The sequence below is a fragment of the Eretmochelys imbricata genome, chromosome 26 (assembly GCF_965152235.1).
Source record: "Eretmochelys imbricata isolate rEreImb1 chromosome 26, rEreImb1.hap1, whole genome shotgun sequence".
NCBI lineage: Eukaryota > Metazoa > Chordata > Testudines > Cheloniidae > Eretmochelys > Eretmochelys imbricata.
The window spans coordinates 1,828,606-1,851,686 of record NC_135597.1 but is presented as its reverse complement, the minus strand read 5'-3'; the positions used below and the strand labels follow the sequence as shown (position 1 = coordinate 1,851,686).

General features: G+C 52.0%; 1 protein-coding gene across 4 annotated transcripts in view; it reads right to left on the bottom strand.

Moving 5' to 3' along the window:
• The window catches only part of FGFR1 (fibroblast growth factor receptor 1), a 54,713-nt gene extending 35,431 nt beyond the window's left edge, over window positions 1-19,282 (bottom strand). For 2 of the 4 annotated variants that reach the window (XM_077805590.1, XM_077805591.1), the window contains exons 1-3: window positions 19,192-19,282; window positions 15,826-15,836; window positions 9,790-9,793 (exon numbers count right to left, since the gene is read on the bottom strand). In XM_077805590.1, the coding sequence (XP_077661716.1) occupies window positions 9,790-9,793; window positions 15,826-15,836; window positions 19,192-19,282 (106 nt within the window). The remainder of the gene's footprint in view (window positions 1-9,789; window positions 9,794-15,825; window positions 15,837-19,191) is intronic. The other 2 variants (XM_077805589.1, XM_077805592.1) reach the window with 1 other exon arrangement.
• Between the last annotated feature and the right edge of the window lie 3,799 nt (window positions 19,283-23,081).

Below are 23,081 nucleotides of genomic sequence, written 5' to 3'. Positions count from 1 at the left end.
CTTGGCTTGCGCATGACTCTCCCCCCACCCCCCTAAGAGCACATGCAGAGGCTGCCCTTGGGAACACCACGCTCTGCCCGATTTCTCGCTTCCTGCAAAGCTCAGAGAAGACAGCCAGCAAAGCAGGCCAGGTTTCATGCTGCCTGATTACCACTTTGCTTAAAGCATTTTAAGGAAGGGGGAGGAGGAGGAGGAGGATCAATTAAGGGAACTGCATTAAGGCAGAGGCTAAAGTGATAATTGCCTTTGTAACAGCATCCTGGCTGGGCCGGGTCAGCTCAGGTGAGCCTCCAGTTGAACAGGTGCTGGCTGGAGTATTCCAAGTTTCCAACTCTATTACGATGGGAGAATTGCAGCTGCCATCAAATGCAACATTTGGTTTAGCAACACAAAGATCCTTTCTCTTCACTCCAAGACTCTCCAACTCTACTTGATCTGTTGTCTCCCAACTACATTAGAGCCTGTCTGAGCAGGTGTGGGCTGGGGGGCTGGGCCCCGGGCACTGCCTTTTAAACCGCTCGGTCTTGCAGGATCACTGTTCCAGGATTCCTCTCCGGTTCCTGCTTTAGAGAACACCTGATACAAAGGTGTAGCTGAGGAGCAAGGCTGCAACCTCCGAGTGTATGAGAACAGACAGAGCCCTCCAGAGGTTTCACATTCAAACCACCTACTCTGCACCTCCTGGCTCCAAGCAGGGATTTAAATGTCTCGCAACCCTTCAAAGCCACTTGAGATGAGTCCAGTCTGGAAGCAGCTCATTCTACCTACCTATCATTTTAAAGCAGTGTCAGCTGAAATACACAGAGACCGACTCGTGCACTCTCCCAGACCCCGAGCTCTGCCTCGGGGAGCAGAGTCTCAATGGGAGACATAGCTTCTAAAGACACTAGTTGCCTACAAGGTGAACTGTCACGATGGCCTCCAGCAGAGAAGTCTTTACCCCTGCAGAGGTTCAATCCCTCTCCCTACAGCTGCTCAAGGCATCATGGCTGGAAGTACTTGGGAGTTGCAGGGCCAGGAACAAGGGGGGGGGAGGAGGATGTCAAAGGAGATACCCACCCTCCGATGCCAAACAAATCACTGCTTTAGCTTGGTGCAATACCTGGCAGTGCCAGGGAGAGCAGGACACTTTGTGAAAGCCAGGGTGTCTCTCTGGGGCATGGCATAGGTGTCCACGGCTCCACAGGCTTGGTTCAGCTCACATCCTGTGTTGGAAAGGATGAGAGCACGCCCCTCTCGCCTGCTCCCATTCCCATCAGCCCTGTTCAGGTTCCAATTCAATTTGGAGGCTTTTTCCACCAGCGTGATATTGAATCCAAGAGCAAAACGTCAACTGGATTTCCTCCGTGTATCAGACTTCCCACAGCCTCCCCAATGCCTGAGTGGCATTACATACTCCCAGCCCCAGCGCTAGGCTAATTTATCAGTGCACTCATCCATCAAATGGGCAAGAGCTTTCTGGTAGATACTGCTAGAAACACACAGCAGTGCCCCTTCCCCTCCCCCAGAGAGGAACACATAAAGAGACACCAGTGGGCGCACTCTGAGCATTGGCATTATCCCAGCATCATGCTCAGAAAACCACTTGTTCCCAGAGCTGGAGACTCGGGCTACAGCGTCTGACCCCTACAAGCATGGCTCCGTCTGCTCCACAGGTATAGGTAAGTCATTTACAAGAGATGACTTACCTGCCCAGAACCCCTGGGGCTGGGCACTTCATACCCTGCAGCCATCAAACACACACAAAAACCTGGGCAAACAATTCCAGCAACGTAAGCACAAAACAACACTGAAAAAAGCTTGCCGAGATATTGATTGCTAAGTGCAGTTTTCTTCCCATGCTACTCTGGGGTGTTATCCTGCATTGCAACATGGTTTTGCCCCATCCACAAAGTTACACCAGTTTAACTTAAATAAGTTTTTAAACTACCACGCTGGTGGCACTCTGTGTGTGGACACTTATTTCAGTTTAGCGGAAATGAATTTCTAATTACTTTAGCTAACACCCCCCGCCCCCTAAAGAGGCTTGCATTGGTTTAAAAATCACACCTTTAAACAGTGCAACTTCAGGGCATGGACTGCCACTATATTTATGTACAGCACCTTGGACAACAAGGACCTAGTCTCTGAAGGGCAACTGTAATACAAATAATATTTTAGTATTTAAAAATGAAAGATCCATTTGGAGGAACTTCACTTTTCTCTGCTATAGAACCTGTCTTATTTTTTGTTGTTGTTGTTGTTTTTTAGGCATTTCTTTATTTCTTACACATATGAGATGCTTTGGGGGGAAATGTTTAAGAAAAAACAGCCAAAATGTTTTCGTGATTTTAAAGAAAAACTTGAATGAACTGTTAGGAGGAAAATTCACCGTCCCCCCAGCAGTGCTGTCAACCCAAACCACCAAGGGCAGGGTGCCAATTGCCTCAGAAGTTTATCAATAACACAAATAAAATGTTTTTTAATATGGGAGTTTTAGACTGACAACAACCCTTTGAGGAATCAGAGAAAGCCATTTTGCTTTCCTTGATCTTGTACAACCTCATGAAATGTTCATTTCTAGTAGCTCTGGCATTTTGTGTTTCAAATTATTAGTCGCAGACACCTTACAAAGCAGATTTCCAACCCAGCTGTGTGCTCAGACACAAAGGGCTCTGCAGTATAATGTTGTGCTTTTCCCTCCTTTCCAATAACAAACAACAGACCAACAACAAAAGAAATCACTCCAGAAAATGATCCCATCTCACGAAAACGCCTCACTCCATCGCATCAGACATAAGCTGCTTTGCCCTCACTTTCAAGGGCATGTACAATTATCCCCCACACTTGTCCTCTCTCACTCTCTACTGAGATGTCTACTCTCCTGCCTCTGATCAGCCCATGATTCCGTCCTCCATCACCCACTCGCTAAACTTTCAAACAAGCAGCCTTGTGCTTTCTTTCACTCTGCCTCGGATGCTTATAAATTGCTCCCTAAAGCTATCTCACGATCCACCTTCAAAAGCCTCCTTAAAACCTCCTTTCCCACAATGTCTATAAAAAAACCTGACAAGCCAAGGCTGTTGGTGAGCTGAGACCACAGTCCATCACGTTAACCAACACTGTCTCATTGTTTCCTGTACTCCCCTGTTGGTCCGTGTGATTGCTCATCTCTTGTCTTAGATTATAAGCTCTTTGGGGAAGGGACTGTCCTTTTGTTCTGTGTTTGTACAGCGCCCAGCACAATGGGTCCATGGCCAGGACTCCTACGTGCGATAGTAACACTAATAATAAGAAGACACTTTCCCCTGTTATCTTTTTCGCCCTGAAACTGTGTTAGCATCTGTTCTCCAAGCGGGGTAAGCAGGGTACAGTTTAAATCATATCCATCTCATGCAGTTATTTCTTTTAGGAAAGGATCACTTGGTGAAGGCTTGTGGCCTGGTTTTTTATGTCTGTCACTGAAGCCACAGAGGAGCTGTGAGCACTCATCCCCTCTGCAAGCCAGGCCACCTTGCTTTGCTTTTGTGCCTTGCTTATTGCTGATGTTACTCAGCCTGTGAGGTTTTTCTTTGTCTGTGAAAGTCCTGCTAGCATTTCAGTCTAAGCCCAGCCAGTGCTCTGTGCATCCAGGGATGTGAGGAAGTCAAAAGCTTTGATATAAATCAGTCTTTGAAGTTTGGAGTCACACCCAGAAGTGCCATGGACTGCTCCAATATTGCCAACCACAGTTATTGGGCAATTATCTGGTCGCTGCACTACTGAGAGATTTAGAACAGGGATTATTAGACCCTTCAGATTCCCAGTTCATGTTGGAGGTGTCCTCTTCCATTAAACAAACTCTGGGACCGTAAAAAGCAACTCTAGCCAGGAAGAAAACATTCCTGTTCAACAGGCCAGAGCTAGTACAAATCCTCTGCACTGTGTTTGTGCTGGGGACCAGGGCAAGGAATTGCCTATAAAACTGGCCTGGAAAGAATTTCAAGAAAGCTTGCTAGCAATTCTATGATAGTCTACGATAGTCTGCAAATCCTTACACATGTCTCAGCTGGACCTATAGAACTGGTGAGAAGATTGCTCGGGGTGTGGGGGGAGGAATCTGGGGGAGAACAAAACTTCAGGACAATTTACAATCAATCTGCTTTATCTAGTATCCTGGGTCAATTGCATGCAGAACCCCAGGGATGCTATTTTTCACAGGGGTGTTTGATGCATGAACATGGGCACAGGGCTGATGAGGACCCATTGCTCTCCAGGCAGGGATCCCGATGGCGGTTTCGAAGCTTCATATTCTAACGGGGCCGAGGCTGCTTTTTTAATTTCAGGCTCTTGTTTTTCTTTCTCTCTGGGAGGGGCTAGAACTGGGAGGAGGTTAGCCATTAGCATGGGAGTGGGGGCTAGATCTCGTTTCTAAGACAACAAAGCCCCTCCCCCCATCTCCTTAAAGTCAAAGGCTGTTTTACATTAACTGTATGACCACGCGGGCTCAAAGTGCAGAGGTGCTGGAGGGGATGGGCAGGGGTTCTCTCTGAGTTGGAGTCGATGAGCAAGGGGAGTCAGGAGGCAAGGCAGGCAGCTGGTAACCCAGAGCACATCTCTGCACTTAGGAGCAGAGCTGAAAACAAGGCCTGGTGGGAACGCTTGGAAAATGAATTCACAGGCTAATGAGCATGTCCAGGGTAGCTAACCCCTATGGAAGGAGAGGGGATGGGTTAGAGACCCAGCATCCAGATAATCCAGCAAGGTCATGCGGTTCCATTGGAGGCACAAGGAGGGGTGGGGGGAGGAGAGTTCTGGCATCAGGTTAGCTTAATTCTGATGGCAGCTTATTCACTCATGTCCCCTTCACAGCTCTGGAAGCGCAGTCTAGGTGCAGCAGCTAATCCGAGAGGTGGATGCAACTGCTTTGGACAAGCCGGCGGCATCCCAGCAGAATGCCTGCCATGCTGAAAACAACCGCAGCTTGGCCCTTCCGGGGCAGACGGATGGAGTACCTTTAAAAGGAGGCGGGCTCGGGTGTCTTAGGAACTGCTGGCCTGCATTTTGTGTGTGCACTCTACAGCCTCCGGGCCGGGGTAGAGGAGCGGTCAGGGTACGGGAGGGACAGTTGTTCATACTGGGAATCGCTGGAGTATGTCACACGGGGATGTCTGGCTGCCTGGCACTCAGAACCTTTGGGCGACTCCGCAGCCCCTGGAAGGGGGCATGGAGCAGAGGCAGACCAGGGTCCAACTCAGGGGACAGACAGATGCTTTTGGCATTGGTGACAAAAGTTGGAAACACATTTGACTGGGTTTCTGCTCTGTCCCCTGCAGTCCCATCCCTGCTGTAGGTTGGGCAAAAAACCAACTCCTGAAAGCTTTCCCTGACTAGTAACTATTCCTGTAAGAGGCTGGCGATCGGGCCCTAGGCAGCAAACTATCAGCGGGAGCTGAATTACAGGAGCAGACAGCCCATGAGAACATTTGGCTCGCAAGTCCCACAGAAGTCTCTGAGCCCACAGCTCCCCACCCCCTCCTCTTGGGAGAGGCCTGCCTGCTATGTGAGCGGTGATGCTGGTTTGTCTTTGGTGCATGTTAATTAAACTGAGCCTGTTTGATCACTGGGCTCTGTCGGGCTGAAACGTCTCTTTCATACACACTACTACTTTGTAACTTAAAACAAGCCAACAGGTGCAGCTCCTCCAGAGGGGGACAAAGCCACCGGCTGCTAGATTGCACTGGGCGCTGTTCAGCTTCTCCTCCGGCACCAGATCAGTCCCAGAACAAGCTGCCCACTCTAGCAAGGGCTTAATAAGCCAGATAAACTCCCCGCTATTCTTCCCAAACCTTTGTCTTTCTCCCTTTGTGCAGGGAGGCACTGAACAGGCAACCTGGGCAGCTCCCGGCAGCAGAGAAGGAGTCCCCCCATAATGGACCCAACGGTAGTCACTCCTGCACCATAACTCGGGGCAAGAGGCAGGGCTTCTCAGCACCAGACATTCGGGAAGAGCTGGGCGGAACAGAAGGAATATCAGAGTTAAAAAACATTTTAAGCGACATAAGGCTGCAGTGTGGCATTCCTCTCCCTTTGCATAGGTGGGGGCAGAAAAGATGGGAAGTCACTGCCCTCAGGAGAGTGGGGAGACCTGGAGGTGCTATTGTGCAACACCAGTCAGAGAAAAGCTACCCACCCCACATTCATCAGGTCTCTCTTCACTGGGGCAGTGCTACGCATAGACTCAGGGGCTCCACATGGGCCTCAGCTCTCAAGCACCAGCTGTTTGCCACAGCAACTCCACTTAGAGCCGACACTCCCTAATCTGAGGTCTGGGAGTCCAGGGATTTGTCAAGACACTTCCTGAATATCAGTGCCCCTTCGGGAAAGAAACGCTTCACGCAGGAGACCCGCAGCCTGCAACCCCCACACCGTGACTGCATGGTTAACGCACAGCCAGTCATGTCCCTTTTAGCTCTCCCACAAGCTAAGCAAGGACTGGCTTGGTCACAGACCTTGGGTGGGAGATGGCCTAGGAGCTGCAGGAAGTGGTCTGGCTTATGGCGCTTTCTGTCAGCGTGGGCATTACCCGCTATCCTAACCAAACTCCGTGATTGGCAAATAAATTCTGCCTCCTTAATTGCCCTGTAGTTTCAGTCAGAGTGCTTTGCACTTCCTGTCCTACAATCCCTGCGCAGGGTTAATGTGCACTGGTAGGCTGCTGATGCCTTATGCCCCAGGGGGGAATCAACCAGGCCCTTCCCTGTCTCATAGGCTCAGTTAACTCCTTTAGAAGTGCTTGGAGACCCTTGGCTGAAAAGGCACGAACTATAAGAGTCCAAATGTATTGTCACACAAACTGCTATCTGAAGTACCCAGCCTTGAGCTGTATTTCCTAGATTCCAAAGCCAGAGGGGATTGTTGTGATCACCTAGTCTGGCCTCCTGCATAACCCAGGTCATAGAACTTCCCTGAAATAATTCCTAGGACAGAGCTTTTAGAAAAAACATCCAACTAGTTTTAACAATCGCCAGGGATGGAGAATCTGCCGCTGCCCTTGGTAAATTGTTCCACAGGTTCATTACTCTCATCATTAAAAATGTGCACTTTATTTCAGTCTAAATTTGTCTAGCTTCAGCTTCTAGCTATTGGCTCATGTTCTATGTTTCTAGATTGAAGAGCCCTTTATTAAATGTTTGTTACCCAAGTAGCTACCCTCAGGCTATGATCAACGCGCCCCGTAACCTTCTCTTTGTTAAGCTAAATAGATGGAGCTCCATGAGACTATCGCTATAAGGCATGTTTTTCAATCCTTTAATCATTCTCGTGGCTCTTCTCTGCCCCCTCTCCAATTTATCAACATCCTCCTTGAATTGTGGGCACCAGAACTGAACACAGGATTCCAGCAGTGGTCACACCAGGGCTAAATATAGAGGTAACACTTAAAATAAGTTTTTTCATGAAAAAGCTGCAAGCTGTGAGATTATTGACGGTAACTGTACAAACTCAACTGCAGAGCAGCCCTTCAGTGGGCTAGACCAAGAGAGAGAAAGAAGAACGCCAGATCCTTCACGTTAAACTTTTCCTTTTTTGAATTCCAAGTCTGAGGATGTAACTTGAGCTTCTGGAGGGAGGGTGCATCATTCCTGGGCTAGTGGCTGCTAGTGAGGGACTGACAGCCTGTAGGGAAACCTGACATCTCTGGCTAGAGGAGGGGCAATTCTGGCCCAGGTGGAATGTGTAATTGCTTTGAAACCAGTCTGAAAAGTATACGCATGATGTAACGTCCCCAGCTCTCCGCAGCTTTTATTACTCTGAAAGGGAACTAAGAACGGAGTTTAGTCTGGCAAGTTCAAGCCAGATGGTAAATGTCACTAAGTTCATATAGCTGTCGTTAGCTTTCCGAAGAGTTGGCCTCCTTCAGGGGGGAGGGTGAAGGGGAGGAGAGAGAAACAATTTCCTAGCAAGTAAAATGTTCATCGCCCCCAGTCTTAAAAAGAGCAAGGGGAGAAAACTCTTCTCAGGGTTAAAGAGGACAGAGCCGCGGGAGAGGTACAGGGTAGGAGAGCTGAGGGAAGGGAGTAGCGTAGATTAACCTTTAGCCCTTCAGTATTCAGCCAGACTCTTAATCCAGCTCTTTTTTTTTAATTTTGTTTTAATTGTTTTTAAGGATTTTGCATGCAAATGGCCCTGGGCCAGAGTAGGCCATCGGAATGGAGAAATTCCGCATTCAGCCCTCACAAAACCGGTGCAAACTGCTGTGTTTGCCAGAGTGATTGCAATAAAGCAGCCAACAAAGAGATGCAGGGAACAATAAAGAACTGAATGGCTTAGATCAGCAGGTCCTCTCGCCGGTTGCCATGGAGACCCCCACCAGGGCCTACTAAAGGTATTTCCTGAAGAAAAAGTGCATGCCCACCAGCTCTGCTAATCCCAACAGGAAGTGCTTACCAGGGGAGGTGGGGATTGGCTTCTTTCTGATTTCAAAAGTTTCTCTCTCTTTTTTTTTGGCCATTCCTTAAGGCTGCCTGTGGGCGTGCTGGGGAGGGGGTCCAGCACCGGTCCACAACACAACCCCCCCCGGCACGTTTCTGTTGTTATGATTGCCAGTAGATCCCTGGCTGCAATACTGCAGCGGGCGGAGGGCGGCTCCATGCACAGACATCTTTCAACTCCAACTCCCCGGCCATCACCTAGGCCCGGCCCCTGCCAAACTGTGATGAGGAGAAACAGCTTCCCTTGCGCAGAGCACAACCACAGGAGCTATTGTCGCTCACAAGAGGAGAAGCCTTGAAAGCTGAGGCCCGTTCTCGTAGGGGTGGGGGAGGGAAATACACAGGCCCCAGGGGCAGCAGCCCTCCTCTGTGCACAGCAATGGCTCAGTGTGGAGTGCACACACGGCTCAGTACAGGAGTCACGGCTCCGTGGCGCTGCACCCTGCTCTGAACTAGCCTCCCTTGACTCTGGTGCTGTCGGAGCGGCGGAGGGGAAAGCTGTGAGGAGCCAGCAGGGGCAAGCTTGTCCCTTGTGGCCGTGGGCAGGGGGAGTTACACCTTTAGAGTTAGCTACGCTGACCTCCCTCCCCTCCCCGGCAAACGCACTGGCGAGAGGCCTGCCTCTCGGGCTCAGCTGGCCTGGCAAAGGCAGAGTCAGGCTGGAGCCCAGAGGCCTGGTGAGACTCCACTGACTGCCCCAGTGCAGGGGCTGGCCCTGGGATCCCACTGCAGTGCCAGGTGCAAGGGGGGTTGGAGTCTGTGTGAACCCAGGCAGGCTGAGGGCTCTGGCCCCAAACCCCTTTCCAGTGGGGACTCTGGTCCGCAGAGACTGGTCAGTCTGAACAGCCTCCCTACGTCCTGGCGACACGGCAAGGGGCTGTGCAGCTTCAGCTGGTATTCAGCGCCCCTCAGAGCTCTCCTGATGCCTTGGATTGGAGCCGCCCCTCCGCTCCTTCTCACCCCCTCTCCAGAGACGATCCCTCTGCTGAGACTCTCCAGCCCCTCTCAGCCCGACACCAGCACAGCCGTAGCTCCTCTCTGAATTCCCAAATCTCCACCAGCGTTGGGGGTGGAGGAGGGAAACGTGTCAGTCTCCTGCGCCCCCAAAATCACAGGGCAAATCCAGTGCCTCCTTCTGTAACTGGCCGGGTCATGCACGGAACTAGCGGGGGGTGGAATAGCTGAGATTCCTCCTGATGCCTTTCTGCAGCCCCAGCCCTGCCATGTGCCTTGTCCGCATTCACATGGCCTCCCTGTTCCCATACTGCAGTGCGAACCCAAACTGCTGCCTGGTCAGGTTGGAAGGAAGGAATGCAGCCTCTCCCCCATCAGTCTCCACCTCCCTTGGACAACACCACTGGGGAGAGGCGCATCGCCCGCCTGAGAGCCTTTGGTTTACTGAGCTGGACTGGGATACTTCAGCCGTCATTCTTCCTGATGCGAGGGCTCCATTCACCACCTGGAGCTTCTGTCTCCTGGGGATCACGAGCCCCTGGGTCCCAGGGACGGAGTCTCAGGAGGAACCAAAACCTAAGTGGCTCCCTCTTGAGAGGAGGAGACACGCATGCCCAATGTCGAGAGGGTGATTGCTAACCAGGGCGGGGGGATATTGGACCCCGAGCACATTTAACTTTGGCGCCATGGCAGCTCTTTCCCCTCCATAGCAGTGGAAAGCCCTCTGGGATGTATCCATTATCTCTGGAAACCACTTGAAGTATGAAAAGACCCTATCTGTGCAGCCCCCAACAGCAGAAATAACTCCCCACCCTTTCCTGTTGCAGCATCTTCCCCACCCACGGCCTCAAAGCAATTCATGGATGTTCATTCACTCCGCTTGGTGATGTCCCAGGCGGGGATTGGTCTCACCCACCACTGAAATGCTGCCACCTCTGGGGAAGAATGTGGCACCTGTTGGCACATTAGGCCCAGAAGAAGAGAGTTTGATGGAAGTTTATAAACATTCATAAAATCAACGTGCCTCATAACAGTGGTGACTCCACAATCCCTGGGGGAAGGAAGTTAATACACTTGTCCTCCTGGGATTCCTACATTTTGTATGAGACAAAGCAGCATTTAATTAATGGGCATCACAGTGTCTTTGCAAAGCCAGCCAGAATAAACCTGTGCTATTCCCCTGGGATGCGAGCATCCTCCTCGAGATCCCTCCATCCACTGGGACCCTTTGGAGAAGGAAGGCTACTCAAAATAAAAGCTTGCACTGAGCTCTCAGATGGACACAGCAACCCCTGGCTGAGCCGCTTTCACTCCTCTTCCCTTTGTGCACTTGCTATGGTCCTGGCAAGCAGGAGCAGCATTAAAGAGCCCTGAGATGGATCCTTTTAGGGCAATCATTCCTGGCTTTTCTGTGAAACATTAACTCCGGGCCTAGCGCTTTACCTGGCGGGAACTGGAAATGTGCAGCCTTGGAGGGGGTATCCCAGTAAGCCTTTGTTCTCCTGATGTTTATATTGGGCGAAGGGCTGCAGCAACCTGTCCCACCTGCAGTGCACAGACAGGTGGGGATCCGGTGTCAGGAATGTTGCTGAAGGAGGGATGCCAGCCCTCCTGAGACACTACAGAGACCTTGAAGACCTGCCTGTTCCCAACAACACAGTGTCTGTGAAACACTTAGCTCCAGAAGGGCCCCAGCTCTCCCCTCCTGAATAGGGTGAGGATGCAAAAGTCACTGGGCCTGCTGACACCTGAGGGACATTCAGAAGGGAAGGAACCATGCAACTGACACTTGCAAATGGTGGAACTTTACATAACAAACAGATCGGAGCAGTTTCCCAGTGCATCTGGACAGGCTTAAAAAGGGAGTAATTCAAGGCTGATCATTAAGCCAAGAGGCCTGTGGAAGGGAGATGGGGCAGGGGGGAAATTTCCCCATGTGGAGCCCACGCAACCAAGGCAGAGATAGGGTTTCATCCAGGCTTCAGAATCTAGAAAACCCACCCCAAATCCCTGGTTCCCATCGCCAGCTGAACAATGGAATTAGCCCAAAGGAACAGGCCAAGCCGTAACAAGGAAGGAGGCGGAGGTGGAAATCAGTGATTTAAAACCCTTGAGGCAATTCCAATCCACTTCCAAACGCAGGGCACCCGCTCCACTTACAGCTCTGTCCCTGGGCTTTGCTCAGATGCAGCCCCATAGAAAGCAGGGAACTGTGACTTCTTTCCGGGCTCTTCTGGGAGCCGGGAGGATGCTCTGCTACTTGCTGTTACAATTTATAATGGTTTAAAATTAATTGCTCATAGCAGGTGCCTTTTGGTCCATGACACACACCATGAATCTCCTCCCTTGCATCTCTGACTCACTGCCCCTTGTGGGCAGAGAGGAGCCGGGGCACTGACTCACAGCCACAGCCACCGGGTGGCAAAGCACCAGGAGTCTGGGAGGAGGAGCTGAGTGAACTCCCTGGAAACCCTCCAGCCCAAGACAGCTTATGTTTTATATTCTCAGTCCCTTGGGAGCACAAGAGAAGCCACCTGCACTAAGTCCATTAACAAGCTTGCCCAGACTTCCCCTCTCACCAGCTCTGGCCAGGCCAGGCTGCTTTGGGACAGGGGCACCGAAAGGCGGTGTCTTCAGCAGCACCGCTCTGCCATCCAGGATGGGTTTGCTAAGAGAGCAGGACCCTTCATCTTTTATCAGGACTTTCCATTCCTTCTTTCTCAGTGAAGTGTTGGATTGGCAGCCTGGAGAAGAGAGCGTGGGGTCCAGGCTGCAGGCAGGGAGGGGAGAGTCCAGGACAGGAGCTGGGGAAGAGGAACTCTGCTCACTGCGAACATTTGGAGGAAGGGAAGCAGGTGAAAGCTGTTTCCCAGGGTCTGTCTCCTGGGTGCTCATTTTCCTGTTATTTCTCTACCTGTTTCAACGTGGTGAGCAGAGGGGTGAGACACAGCCCAGCTACTAACTGGATTTCACTGCATCTTAAATGCTTTGATTTCAGGCAAATGCCATAAGATGCCAGCTGTCCCCGCCATTAAAATTGGAGAGGGGGGCACAGTTCGACCCCAGAGCGACGAACATGGTGAGCTGTGTGCCTTGGAGGGAGCAGGCTTTCTCTGGAAGGATGGTAGCTGCTGAGATAGCTGGGGGTGTCCCTTCCCAATAAATCCTCTCCTGTTCATTTCCAGTGCTCTGAAGTGCTTCCCCTGACCCTGCGCAGCCCACGGAGCGGGTGGCTGTGGTACCCCAGCCCCTCCGAGGGGTCCACTGCCATCAGTCCAAGAGCAGGAGACTTTGCCACAGGGCAGAGGAACTTTTTCTGTTGTTTATAAGACTCCAGTGAGGAGCTGCTGGGATAAATCTGATCCCTCTGCCTCCCTCGGGGGACCTGTGTGTTGTAAAAACAGTGCCCCAGCTGCTAAATATGATCTCTGACCTCTAGCCGTGCACTGCGCGATAATAGCTCCCCCCACTCATCTTCTTCCCCCGGAGCTCAGCAATTAATCACAGCACCAGACACAAACCATCACTCGCTACATCCTGCTTCGACTGGCCTCCTGCAACTGCTGGCTGAGCTCTGCTGGGCTCAGAGACACCTCCCCGGCCAGACCTTGGGGCTAAGGGGAACCCATCTAGCTACCACAGTCAGAAGGAGCGGCAGGAGAGCTAGAGCTGGGAGTCACTTTTCTATGACCCAGGGCATATCTAGGGCAACTCCGAAAAGTCCCTGGTGTCCCCTGCGATTTACACCAGTATGGAGAGGAGAGAGAGGCCCAGCGAAGAGCAGCTCCTGCCGGGTTCTAGGGCAATTCCGCAGCAACAGAAACATCCCCAACTGCTCTGGAGCAACTCGCCAGCCCCTGAAGGGCGCCAGCCCTGGACAGGCCCATAAGCTACCCTGCAGGAGTCTCACTTGACTCCAGCTGGTCAGCGAACATCCACTGCCCTGTGAGAGTCCTTCCAGCTTGTTGACTTTGGGGCTCTGGCTGGCAGCGTGGGAGTGGAACTAGTGGGAAAGAAATGCGGAGGGAGAACAACACCCAGAAAGCACTGCCGGCAGAGGGGGCGGACGAACTCCAGAGGCGCCATCCCAGAACATGCAATGCCACAGACCCTGCGGGGAGGGGGCTTGCGGGTCCCGGTTCCAGTTCCCATTGCACGCGCTGTGGAGCTGACCCATCACGCTGCAGACAGCCCAGCGACTCAGGCTCCCACTGGTGTTGGCTTGCCCCAGAGCTGTCCCTCACCTAAGCCCCAATACACCTGCCATCCTGCCGCTCCGGTCACTCATCGACGGAGCTGGAACTGCAGAGTTAAGGAACAAGGATTACAGGAAATGTATCTGTGGAGGCTCCACCACCCACAGCAAGGGCTTCATCTGCCTGACTGCCTGGAGATGATCCATGGCCTCTGTGCTGTGGGTTCGAGGATGATCTTGCCCCCTGCCAAAAACACCCCCTAGCAGGGGGTGGGGAAGAGCGAAGGAGCCTTAACTTTCCAGGAAAGAGCCAGACAACGAGGCTGGAAGATTGGCTTCCTCTCCCACTGGCAGACACCCACAAGATCATGCTCCCTGCCCCCCTTCGAGAGACCCCTTGCAGATGGAGCTGGGGGAGCTTAGCCTTTTAGCCAGCTGGGCTAGTGTCTGCAGTAGAAAATGGACACGCCTTCCCTCCTTGCTACCAAGGGGAGAGGGGATACAATGGAAGTGCAGGCCACAGGGCACTTGTGCTGCCCCAGTTCTAGTGGCGGCCACAATGCCCTGCAAAGCCCACAGCACTGGTCCAGCTGGATTTAAAGTGACCGGCCAACTGGACCCTGAGAGGCAACACGGCAGCGAGCCAGCAGCACCCAGCACTTTGCATAGTCAGCTCTCTCAGCAGCAGGTGGCCCAGGTATCTAGCAGTTCTGGGGGAGCTGAGGCCCATCGCTCAACTCATCTCCACGGGCCGGCATGTGGGGCAATGCACAGGGCCTCAGGGGGGTGAGGGGAAAGGGCAGCGTGATTCCTTGCAAAGTTCAACTCACATGCTACTAGCAGAATCTCTGCCCTAAGGAAAGCACAAACCCCGAGAGGGAGGGAGGGAGGAGTCGGAGAGGGAAAGAGGATTAAAATACTAAGGGAAAAAACACCCCAAAATATCCCTGGGGAAAGGCAAAACAATGGACCTCTAGCCCCCTGTGGGCATGCTCAAGAGAGGATGGATGGGCAGGAGGATCAGGCACTGGACTGGGACTCCGGAGATCTGGATCCTGTTCCTGGGTCTGTGCTTCTGAATTGGACAGTGCTTGATACCACAGTGCCAGGCACAGTACAAAACCCCAGAGAGTGAGGATGGAGCTTTAGGCATACGCTGGACACACGGATTAGACAGACCTCAGACCAGGAGCGTAAATGGTGGATGAGGACACGAGCACGTGGGGGAAAATAAACCTCTGTGAGTTTCTGCAGGTTTTCATTTAACCTGAAGACAAAGACTGGCTTTGTGAGGGAGACCGAGTCTGCTCATGGAAATACCTGGACTTTCCCGTTTAACTAGATGTTTTACCACCTCCAAATTTAGGGAACTATAAAAGGCAGTAAGTGCCCATTAAGATTTTATTTGCTGCAGATTTTTCAACAACTGGTGGAGCCCTGACATGGGCAGAATTTCACCAGACTCAACGAGGAGGAGGGTTGGAGACTTAAAAACCTTCCTCTCCTGCTAAAGCAGAAGCTGCTCTCCCAGTGCGAGCCCTGGGGATTATTACATCTCTGAGAAGGGAGTGTCAATGCCTTTAAAACAGATGTGAACTGAAACCCTATAAACATAAAAACCGGAGTCCAGAAAAGCTGCTGCTTTTGCAATGAATGGGACCCAAGTGCAGTCACTCGCTGTTCCCCAGGTGACGCCTACCAGGCCCGCAAACCACTGCACTCGTTAAAAGAGAAACAATTCAGTTGCCTCCCTGTCGCCCATTCGCTTGCCATTAACACTCGGGTGGGCCTGGCACACCCTGACCTGCCCAGCTGCTTCCCGCAGGGCGAGAGGTCATTGGCTGTGGGGCAGGCAACCCAGCACCTGGCCTGTGGGCACAGGAAGGAAACGAGAGTGGAAGAGTCTCCTCCCGCAGCAGGCCCAGCCAGCTCCACCCACCAGTGCCCACAGCCTGGGCAGCTGCTTCAAAAACCCAAACTAAAAAGGGAGGAAATGATCGGGACCCATTCTCCTTCCTGGCCTGTTAACTGAGAACCGGGTAGCTGCCGCCACGGCCTTGCACGGGACAGCGGCAGTGAGTCCCCACCGGCTCCAAAGCATTCCACAGATGTACTGAGCTCAGTCTCAGCTCCACTGGGCGCTAGGCAGGGATCCTTGTGCCCAACTTCCAGACACACAGACGGGAGGGGACCTGCCCAGCACGAAGCACTGACCCAGCATAGAACCCAGGGACCTGCTGGTGTTGTTCAAATGGGTGCCTAAAGTTAGGTTCCCAAGTCCTCCTTTGGCACCTAAATAAGCAGCCTGGTTATCCACAACACTGAGCACTCAGCAGCTCCCGCTGCAGCCACGATTTGCCTACTTGTGCCCTTAGGCCCTCCCTCTGCCCGAGAGCTATCCTACACTGCCTGAACACACCTCTCCGGTTAGACAGCAACGAAGGACACAGAGACCCTGGATGTGACGCCAGCCTGGGGGAGAGCGGGCTTCCAAACAATCCTGCTCAGGCTGTACAAACCCCCTCCTGGCAGAGAGCAGTGCAAAAGGCAGGTAAAATGTGTGTACATGCGGATCTTATTGACCCTCTCCTACTGGATATTTGAGGGTCCATCCACACTGGGAGCAGGACCAGGCTAGGTACAACCACTTCCCAGCATGGAGTCCACATGGACAGAGAACGGTTTTCTCTGTGAACAGCCTCCTAGTGGGTGCCAAACGACAGACTCTGCCCCCAGCAGGGTTCCTCACCATGGCTGTGTCAATGTAGCAGTGCAGGGGGTGCTGGGAAACGCTAAAGCTCAGTGCTCATTTTCTAGCTGCTTGCTCTGACTGAACTGCAGCTCAAGAACATCTGAAGACAACGGAGCAGACTGGGGGCAGGGAAAGGGGAAGGGGAGTCTTCCCTGGAATCCTCACTAAGCTCTCAGAAGCTAAACACAGCCCCATCACTCCAAAACCGGCAAGCTACATCCCATGTACTGTCACGGTCTCCACGCCCCATGGAGTCACTCTCTGGGACTAAGGAGAGCCAGTCCTGCACCACCCTTCACACGCCTGGGGGAGTTTCAATCATATTCCAAAGCTCTCTAGGAAACATCTCCAGGGATGGGTGGCTTTCTAAGCAGAACCCTGTTTATTCAAGACAACTGCATATTGGAGAGGAAAAAAAAGAAGCAAAGGAAGTTAAAATGCCAAGAGGAGAGCTCAAAGTTTCTCATGTTTTGTGGCACCTCTGGGCTCTGTGCTGAGCAGCAACGGTGGCCTCTGGCTCCAGAGCCAGTTACTACTGTCTGGAAGGCAGTACGGGGACGGGAGTGCCAGGATGCCGGCTCCTGGGCTTGCATCACCCTGTAGGGAAAGGTGAGGCCATTACCATGCACGACAGTTGTATCTCTCTGTAGCACTCTAGAGCTCCCATCACTGGGACACATTGGTGCCAAAATCGGTACGGTAGCCAGTGCACCACGGCTGTTCATGCTTTAGGCTTGGATTTGCAAAGCAGCCAAAGGGGGTTAGGCACCCAAATCCCATTGAAATTCAGTGAGAAAATCCCAGCCTTATTCACCAACACAGCTCACTTGTGGTACCATACACTTCATGTCGTCCTGACCATTCCAGCACTGCTGTGTTCCCCTAGGGAGTGGGAGTGCTGGATACTCTCCCGCAAACAGCAGCCACCATCTGGTTACAGCCCTGTTCCTCCCCTCCCAGCCATCAGCTGCAGACAGACAAACCCACCAATCACTGCAGAGAGACATCAGCACTGGGACTTCTGCTCTTTATCCTGGGGCATGTGTGGAACAATTAGCCCCCATGGTAGGCACATAAAATGGATGCCAAGCACACAATACTTTGGGGTTTGGGAGGGAGGAAGAGGACGGGTGGAGAGGGGGAACAATGAGTCCTAAAGACAGAAATGCCCCACAGAACATTCTTGTGTAGTTCACGCCAAGCTGCAGTAAGTCAGAACGCCTGCGCGTTGGTGACTGATCTGTTTATTCTCTGCCTCGCCGTGGGGAAAACCCAGGCTTTGAAATGCCCTAGCGTTACTCGATTTTGGGGGGCTGCCTGCAGCGCCCAGGCTGGCATTGGTCCAGGCCCATTAAATACGTGGCCATTACACCTCAACATGCCACCGGCTTACAGAAAATTACAGGGGGAGAAGGGAAACACAAGCCTCCCAGCCTAGCCGGGGAGAGGCAGGTTCCCTTGGGTCTTGTTCATAGCTACTGGCAAAGAGCAGGGGAGGGGCTGTGACTGGTAATAGCAGAGTTGCCTGGGAGCCAAACCCATCAGATACCCTTTAGTAACAAATGGTGACTAGAGACAAGTGGGAAGCTTGAGTTTGGGGGACCTGGTCTCTAGCCCCAGGAAAAAGCCACTTCAGCTGTGGGAAGCCCGTGCTGCAGCAACGGGCCGAGTTAGCACTCGCTCTGCTACCACAGTGAGTGTGTGGGCAAAGCTTGGGAGACCTGAACAACCATCAGAACTCGGGCCCGAGGCAGCACCAGGAGCACCAGGGGCTTCTGCCAAAGCCAGGAACTCAGCCAACCCGCGGACATATGACAGACAAACAAGCGATGGGCAACGTTCCCCAGTTCCCCAACATCTCCACGGTCCGCTCCTTTTTGGAACGGTGCTTTCATCACGCACACTCATGGCCAGTTGAGACCAGACCGATCACCCACCATTCATGTCACTCAGGACCCAGACCAGAGCTCTAACGCAGTTCTCAGGTGAGGGCAGGCTAGTGCATTCCCCTGCTGAACCCCTCCATCCCCAGCGGTGCCATGACCACAAGTCAGTGAGCCGTTTACCATGAGTTATTCCAACGCCACGACACAGTCTCCCCGACATTCAACGCAGACTACCCAGCATCCTTCAGAACAACTAGCCAAGGCAAGGCCGGTACCTGTCTTGTTAGATAATGGGGGAAGTCACCACACTGATCTCCAGCTACAGCTCATCAGAATGAGGGAAATGATTGCCATGAAACAGAATCAGCTCTCCCGCAGACAAAGGGGAACCCCTATCAGCTTTGAAACAACCTGGTCAACATTTTTCATTGCACACGTTTTTTTTTCCAGATGAAAAATGGCCTTTTTTTTCAAAAAGTTTCTTTTGATTTTTTCCCCTTTTTAAGAAACATTCCCTTATGTTGTTTGCTTCAAATGGCAGTGTTCCTTTGGCAATACTTCCCGTTTCCCAGCCAGCGGCAGCTGGCGGCTGCTGAGACGCTTTTGCAGCTTCTCTTGCAGCTTCTCGGCTCAGGTAAGCCTGTCTTCCCCTAGCACAAGCACAAACCGTTCACTGCAACAGCCAACATATTCGCGGAGAGCGTTCCTGCTGCAGGACTTCAAAACAGGCTGTGCTTGTTTCATAAGAAAGTCAGAGACACCCAACATCTTATAACAATTCAGGAGCAGCAACTCAAAGAAAAGGGGCTGAGAACAGACGTGCCTCTTATCCCCACGACCTGCCCTTAAAAGGGCTCTTTCTGTCACATTTCTATTCACTAGCAGCAGGAGCTCTTGACGCCGGCCAGAGAGACTCGAGACATGAGAAGAGCAGAAGGGTGTGGTTCCTCTTACCTTGGTCTGGCAGGGTTGGTGCTGGCCTTGCACTGCACAGCGTGGCTGTGACCAGCACAGCCCAAAAGAGGAGGCACCTCCAGGTAAACATCCCAGTTCTACTGCTACTGGTTGGCAACCGGGCTCCAGAACTCCATGGGGACTCCAGTCTAGACTGCCTGCTTGCTAGCTGGGGCTCGCTCTTTCAAACTTCCAGTGCCTTCCAACTGCCAACCAGGAAACAAGAAGAGTTAGATCAGGAGTAACGCAGGTCCATGCGCAGCGACAAGCCGAGAACATGGGAAATCCTCTCTCAGATTAAACAGCACCCGACGTGGATTTTTTTTTAAAAAACTGTTTGTGTTCAAATCTATGGGGACAAGTCGCTGCTATTTCTAGCCCTCTCTTTGATTTAAAATACAAGTGTTTGCAGCTCTTTTTGTCAGTGGGTGACATATGCCACAAAAGAGAACAGCTCCACAGCGCACTAATAAAGTCACTCTGTGTGTGTGACCTTCACAGCTAATCTATAAACAGTGACGTTTCAGTCTGGACTCCACTGGGAACCTAGGGTCTGGCTGCACTTCCAAATTTGGGTGCCTAAAGCGAAGCACCCAAAGCCACATTTCAGCACCTCAACGCAGCCACCCAGTTCTCAGAAGTGCATTTCCCCTGGGCTGCAATAAAGCTGCTGAGGCTCAGCACCAGAGCTGCTTGGGAATTTTCCAAAGAAAAATGCCAGTTCGCCAAAACCGAAACTGTTTGCAGAAAGGGTGGGTCTGGACAAACCTCCCGACTCAAACAAACCTTGGCAAAAGGTCCGAAAAACCTGTCAAAATGTCCAGTTTCGGCATTTGCTAACTGAAAAGTTTTGGCTTTTCATTTTTCATTGCTTATTTTGAAGCACACAAGTTTTAAAAGGCCTGGCCTATGTCACAGTCTCACAAGATCTTTTGCTTCTATAGCATCTCTCATCTCAAAGCGATTCAGGAGCTTCAGAAACTGACCCAGATATATCTGCACCCACCACTGGGGTGCAACACAAGTGACCCCTCCAGCACCACCCAACAGTAACGCAATGAAAGCAGATATTCCCATGCAATTCCATGTGTGCTGCAGCAGGGCTTGAAAAAAACAGAACAGTAACTGTCCTTCAATAGTCTCCAGCTCTAATCAGGAACATAAGGGGGGTGGGGGGGGGGAGGAGAGGGATGTGTGCACGAGCGCTCAAACACACGTAACACAACAGAACCAAATTTATCTGAACTCCTCTTATCCAAAGCTTCCCATTAACCAAAACCAAACAAACTTTACATCCCTGCTTCTGTTTAGACGGAAGAGATTCTGCCGCGTTGAGCTCTGTGAACACAGGTTTTGCAGTATGACCCAGCTGCCCTTCCAATTCACCCCCGACCGATGTGCACTCTTCCAATAAATGGCATTTGATCTCCACTGAGTGACATGCCTAGCTTGTTGTGAAGAAGCAGAGAGCTTCAGGACCTGACTTCCATGGTTTAGTCTCCAGATCACTGGAATTGGAAAACCCAGACTTCTGGAACCAGCAGGTTAATTTGCATCCATTAGCTTTTTGCTCCTAACTTAAGGATACCATGTGCAGAAGATCTCTCGATCTCCCACCCTGCAGCACAGAGATGGGCAGGACAGTCTGGACTGATAAGGGCTAAAAAACACGTTTTGATTCTAAAAGTGAAACACACACATAAACCCACCAAACTGAAACCAGCAGTTGGGGTCAAGACTGAAGACACCAGGGGAAGTGGAAATTTGCCTGGATAAAGCTGAGCGCAGTCCTGCTGCATCTGGGCAGCTGTGAAGCTGTGCGGCTCGACACAGGTTCAGTCACTGTGTTCCAACGAGACCCAGTTCAGCCCTCCCGTGAACGAGAGCAGCTCCCAGTGAGGTCAGGAAGGGCTGGGCCAAGGGCTGCGTTTGGCCAAAGATTGTATCCTCTGTGACTGAGAGTGAATTGGGAGCATTCAATGGCTGAGTCCACCCCCACCCCCCCTTAAGAGAGTGGATGGCTGAGTCCACCCCCACCTCCCCTTAGGGGAGTGGATGCCAAGCGCCCCACAGTTAAGAACTAGCCTGTAGCTGGTGGTGTCAATAGCTTTCAGAGGGGTGGCTCACTAAGGGGGAATAGCCAAAGGCAGCCCACGGAGCTCCTCAACAGCCCTCAGCCTTAATGCTTGGAGTCTGATCATTCCCAGCTTGCAGTGTCCCACCCTGAGATGAGCAGCCTGGCTGCAGTGTGTTCTGGGACCTGTAGTCTCCATGGGCTGCACCACCCCAGTTTAAGTGTGTGGGGTGTCAGCACTCAGGTTCCTGGCCCATTGCCATGCCCTCTATTTAGCCCTGCCTTCAGTGCCAAGTCTTCCTGCAGGCAGCTCAGAGACCCATGACTGGGCCCCATCCTAGACTCCAAAGCACAGACCCACTCAGCCGTCCCTGGCCAACACCCTCCACAACGGGGTTAAAACAGAGGGCTAAGCCCTGCCTTCTAAGCACTACCCTTGACTTTGCAATGGCATAAAAGACACGGTCCCCTCACCGCTCAGTCATTAATGGTCCCAGGGGCACTGTGACAGACCCAGCATGTTAGAGACCTACTCAGCTAATTACATTCTGCCTTCAGAACCGCCCCCCTGCCTTTTAGTTGGCCATAAGATTCTTCACTTCCTGTCCTAAAACATCAGGTCATTCTACTGTGCTTGGTTAAACAGCGGCTATGTTTGGCCCCAGATGTGGCTGCCATTCCGTAGTGGGTCAAGTCGCCTCTCTATATCTTACCTACCAGCATGGTGGATGGGAATGTGAGACTTCGTTAATGATTGCAAAGTGACTTGAGATCTGGGGCTGGGATGTGCTGTCGGTGTAGAACTGTGTGTTATTATCCGGATGATGATATCGATGCTCTTCTGAAGAGCCACAAGGCAGTGGAAAATAACCTGAATGGAAGCTGTAGTTTTCCTAGTTGAACTTTAAAAAGATTCTTCAGCTCGGGGCTCACTGCTTTTGTGCCACCAAAACCCTGAAAACGGCTCTCAAAGGCAGTCCTGCTTTGCAAAGTGGCTCGGGTTTAAGGGCAGTGTGTTGATACTGGCAAACACCGGCACCCGACAGACAAACACCGGCTTTATCTCCGCGCACCGGCATGCTCAGGCGCCAGGCAGCGAGTCTTAAAATAGTTTCTTGAATGTTAACAATTTACCCGGGGTTAGGAGAGGGAGGGAATTCTTTGTGGAAAAAGAAGTCTTTGGTATTTCTGGAAATTATTTTCCGTCTCCAAGTGGTTTTGTTTATCGAGCGCACACGCTGCCCGGAACATGTCCTAATGTGGACTGTCCTCGCGAAGGCCTCTCCTGAGTGCCGCGCTTTGCCAGGGCCCGCGCAGGGAGAAGGCAGCACAGCTTGAAGCAGCAGCTCACGCAAAGTGAGTCAGTGCTGGCACAAAGCCCCACAAAATTCTTCCCCTAATGCACCTCCGAGACGGCTCATTCCAGCTGAGTCAAGGGGAGCTGCTTCCTCAGCTAACCAGGACCGAATACTTCCATGGAGAATCACCAGAATCAGTCATCAGCAGTGATCTGTCCCCTGGCTGATGCTGGAAAAAGTGACAGAGAAACAGTGACAACGCAGATCAGAGAATGGGAAGGGAAGTGACCCACTGACGCTCCGTTAAGTGTTGGAAAGAAGCAGCCCGTCAGCAGAGCAGAAACAGGCAAACAGGGAGAATGAAGGACAGGAACCTCTTCCACTGGCGCCTAACCAAACAGCCCATCCAGTGCAACCAAAATCAGCACTGAAAAGCAATTAGGCAGCCAGAGCCAAGGAGTTTACAGGGAGGAGCAAGACTGGGACTTACCGGCCTGGCACGTTCCTTTTTAAAGCTA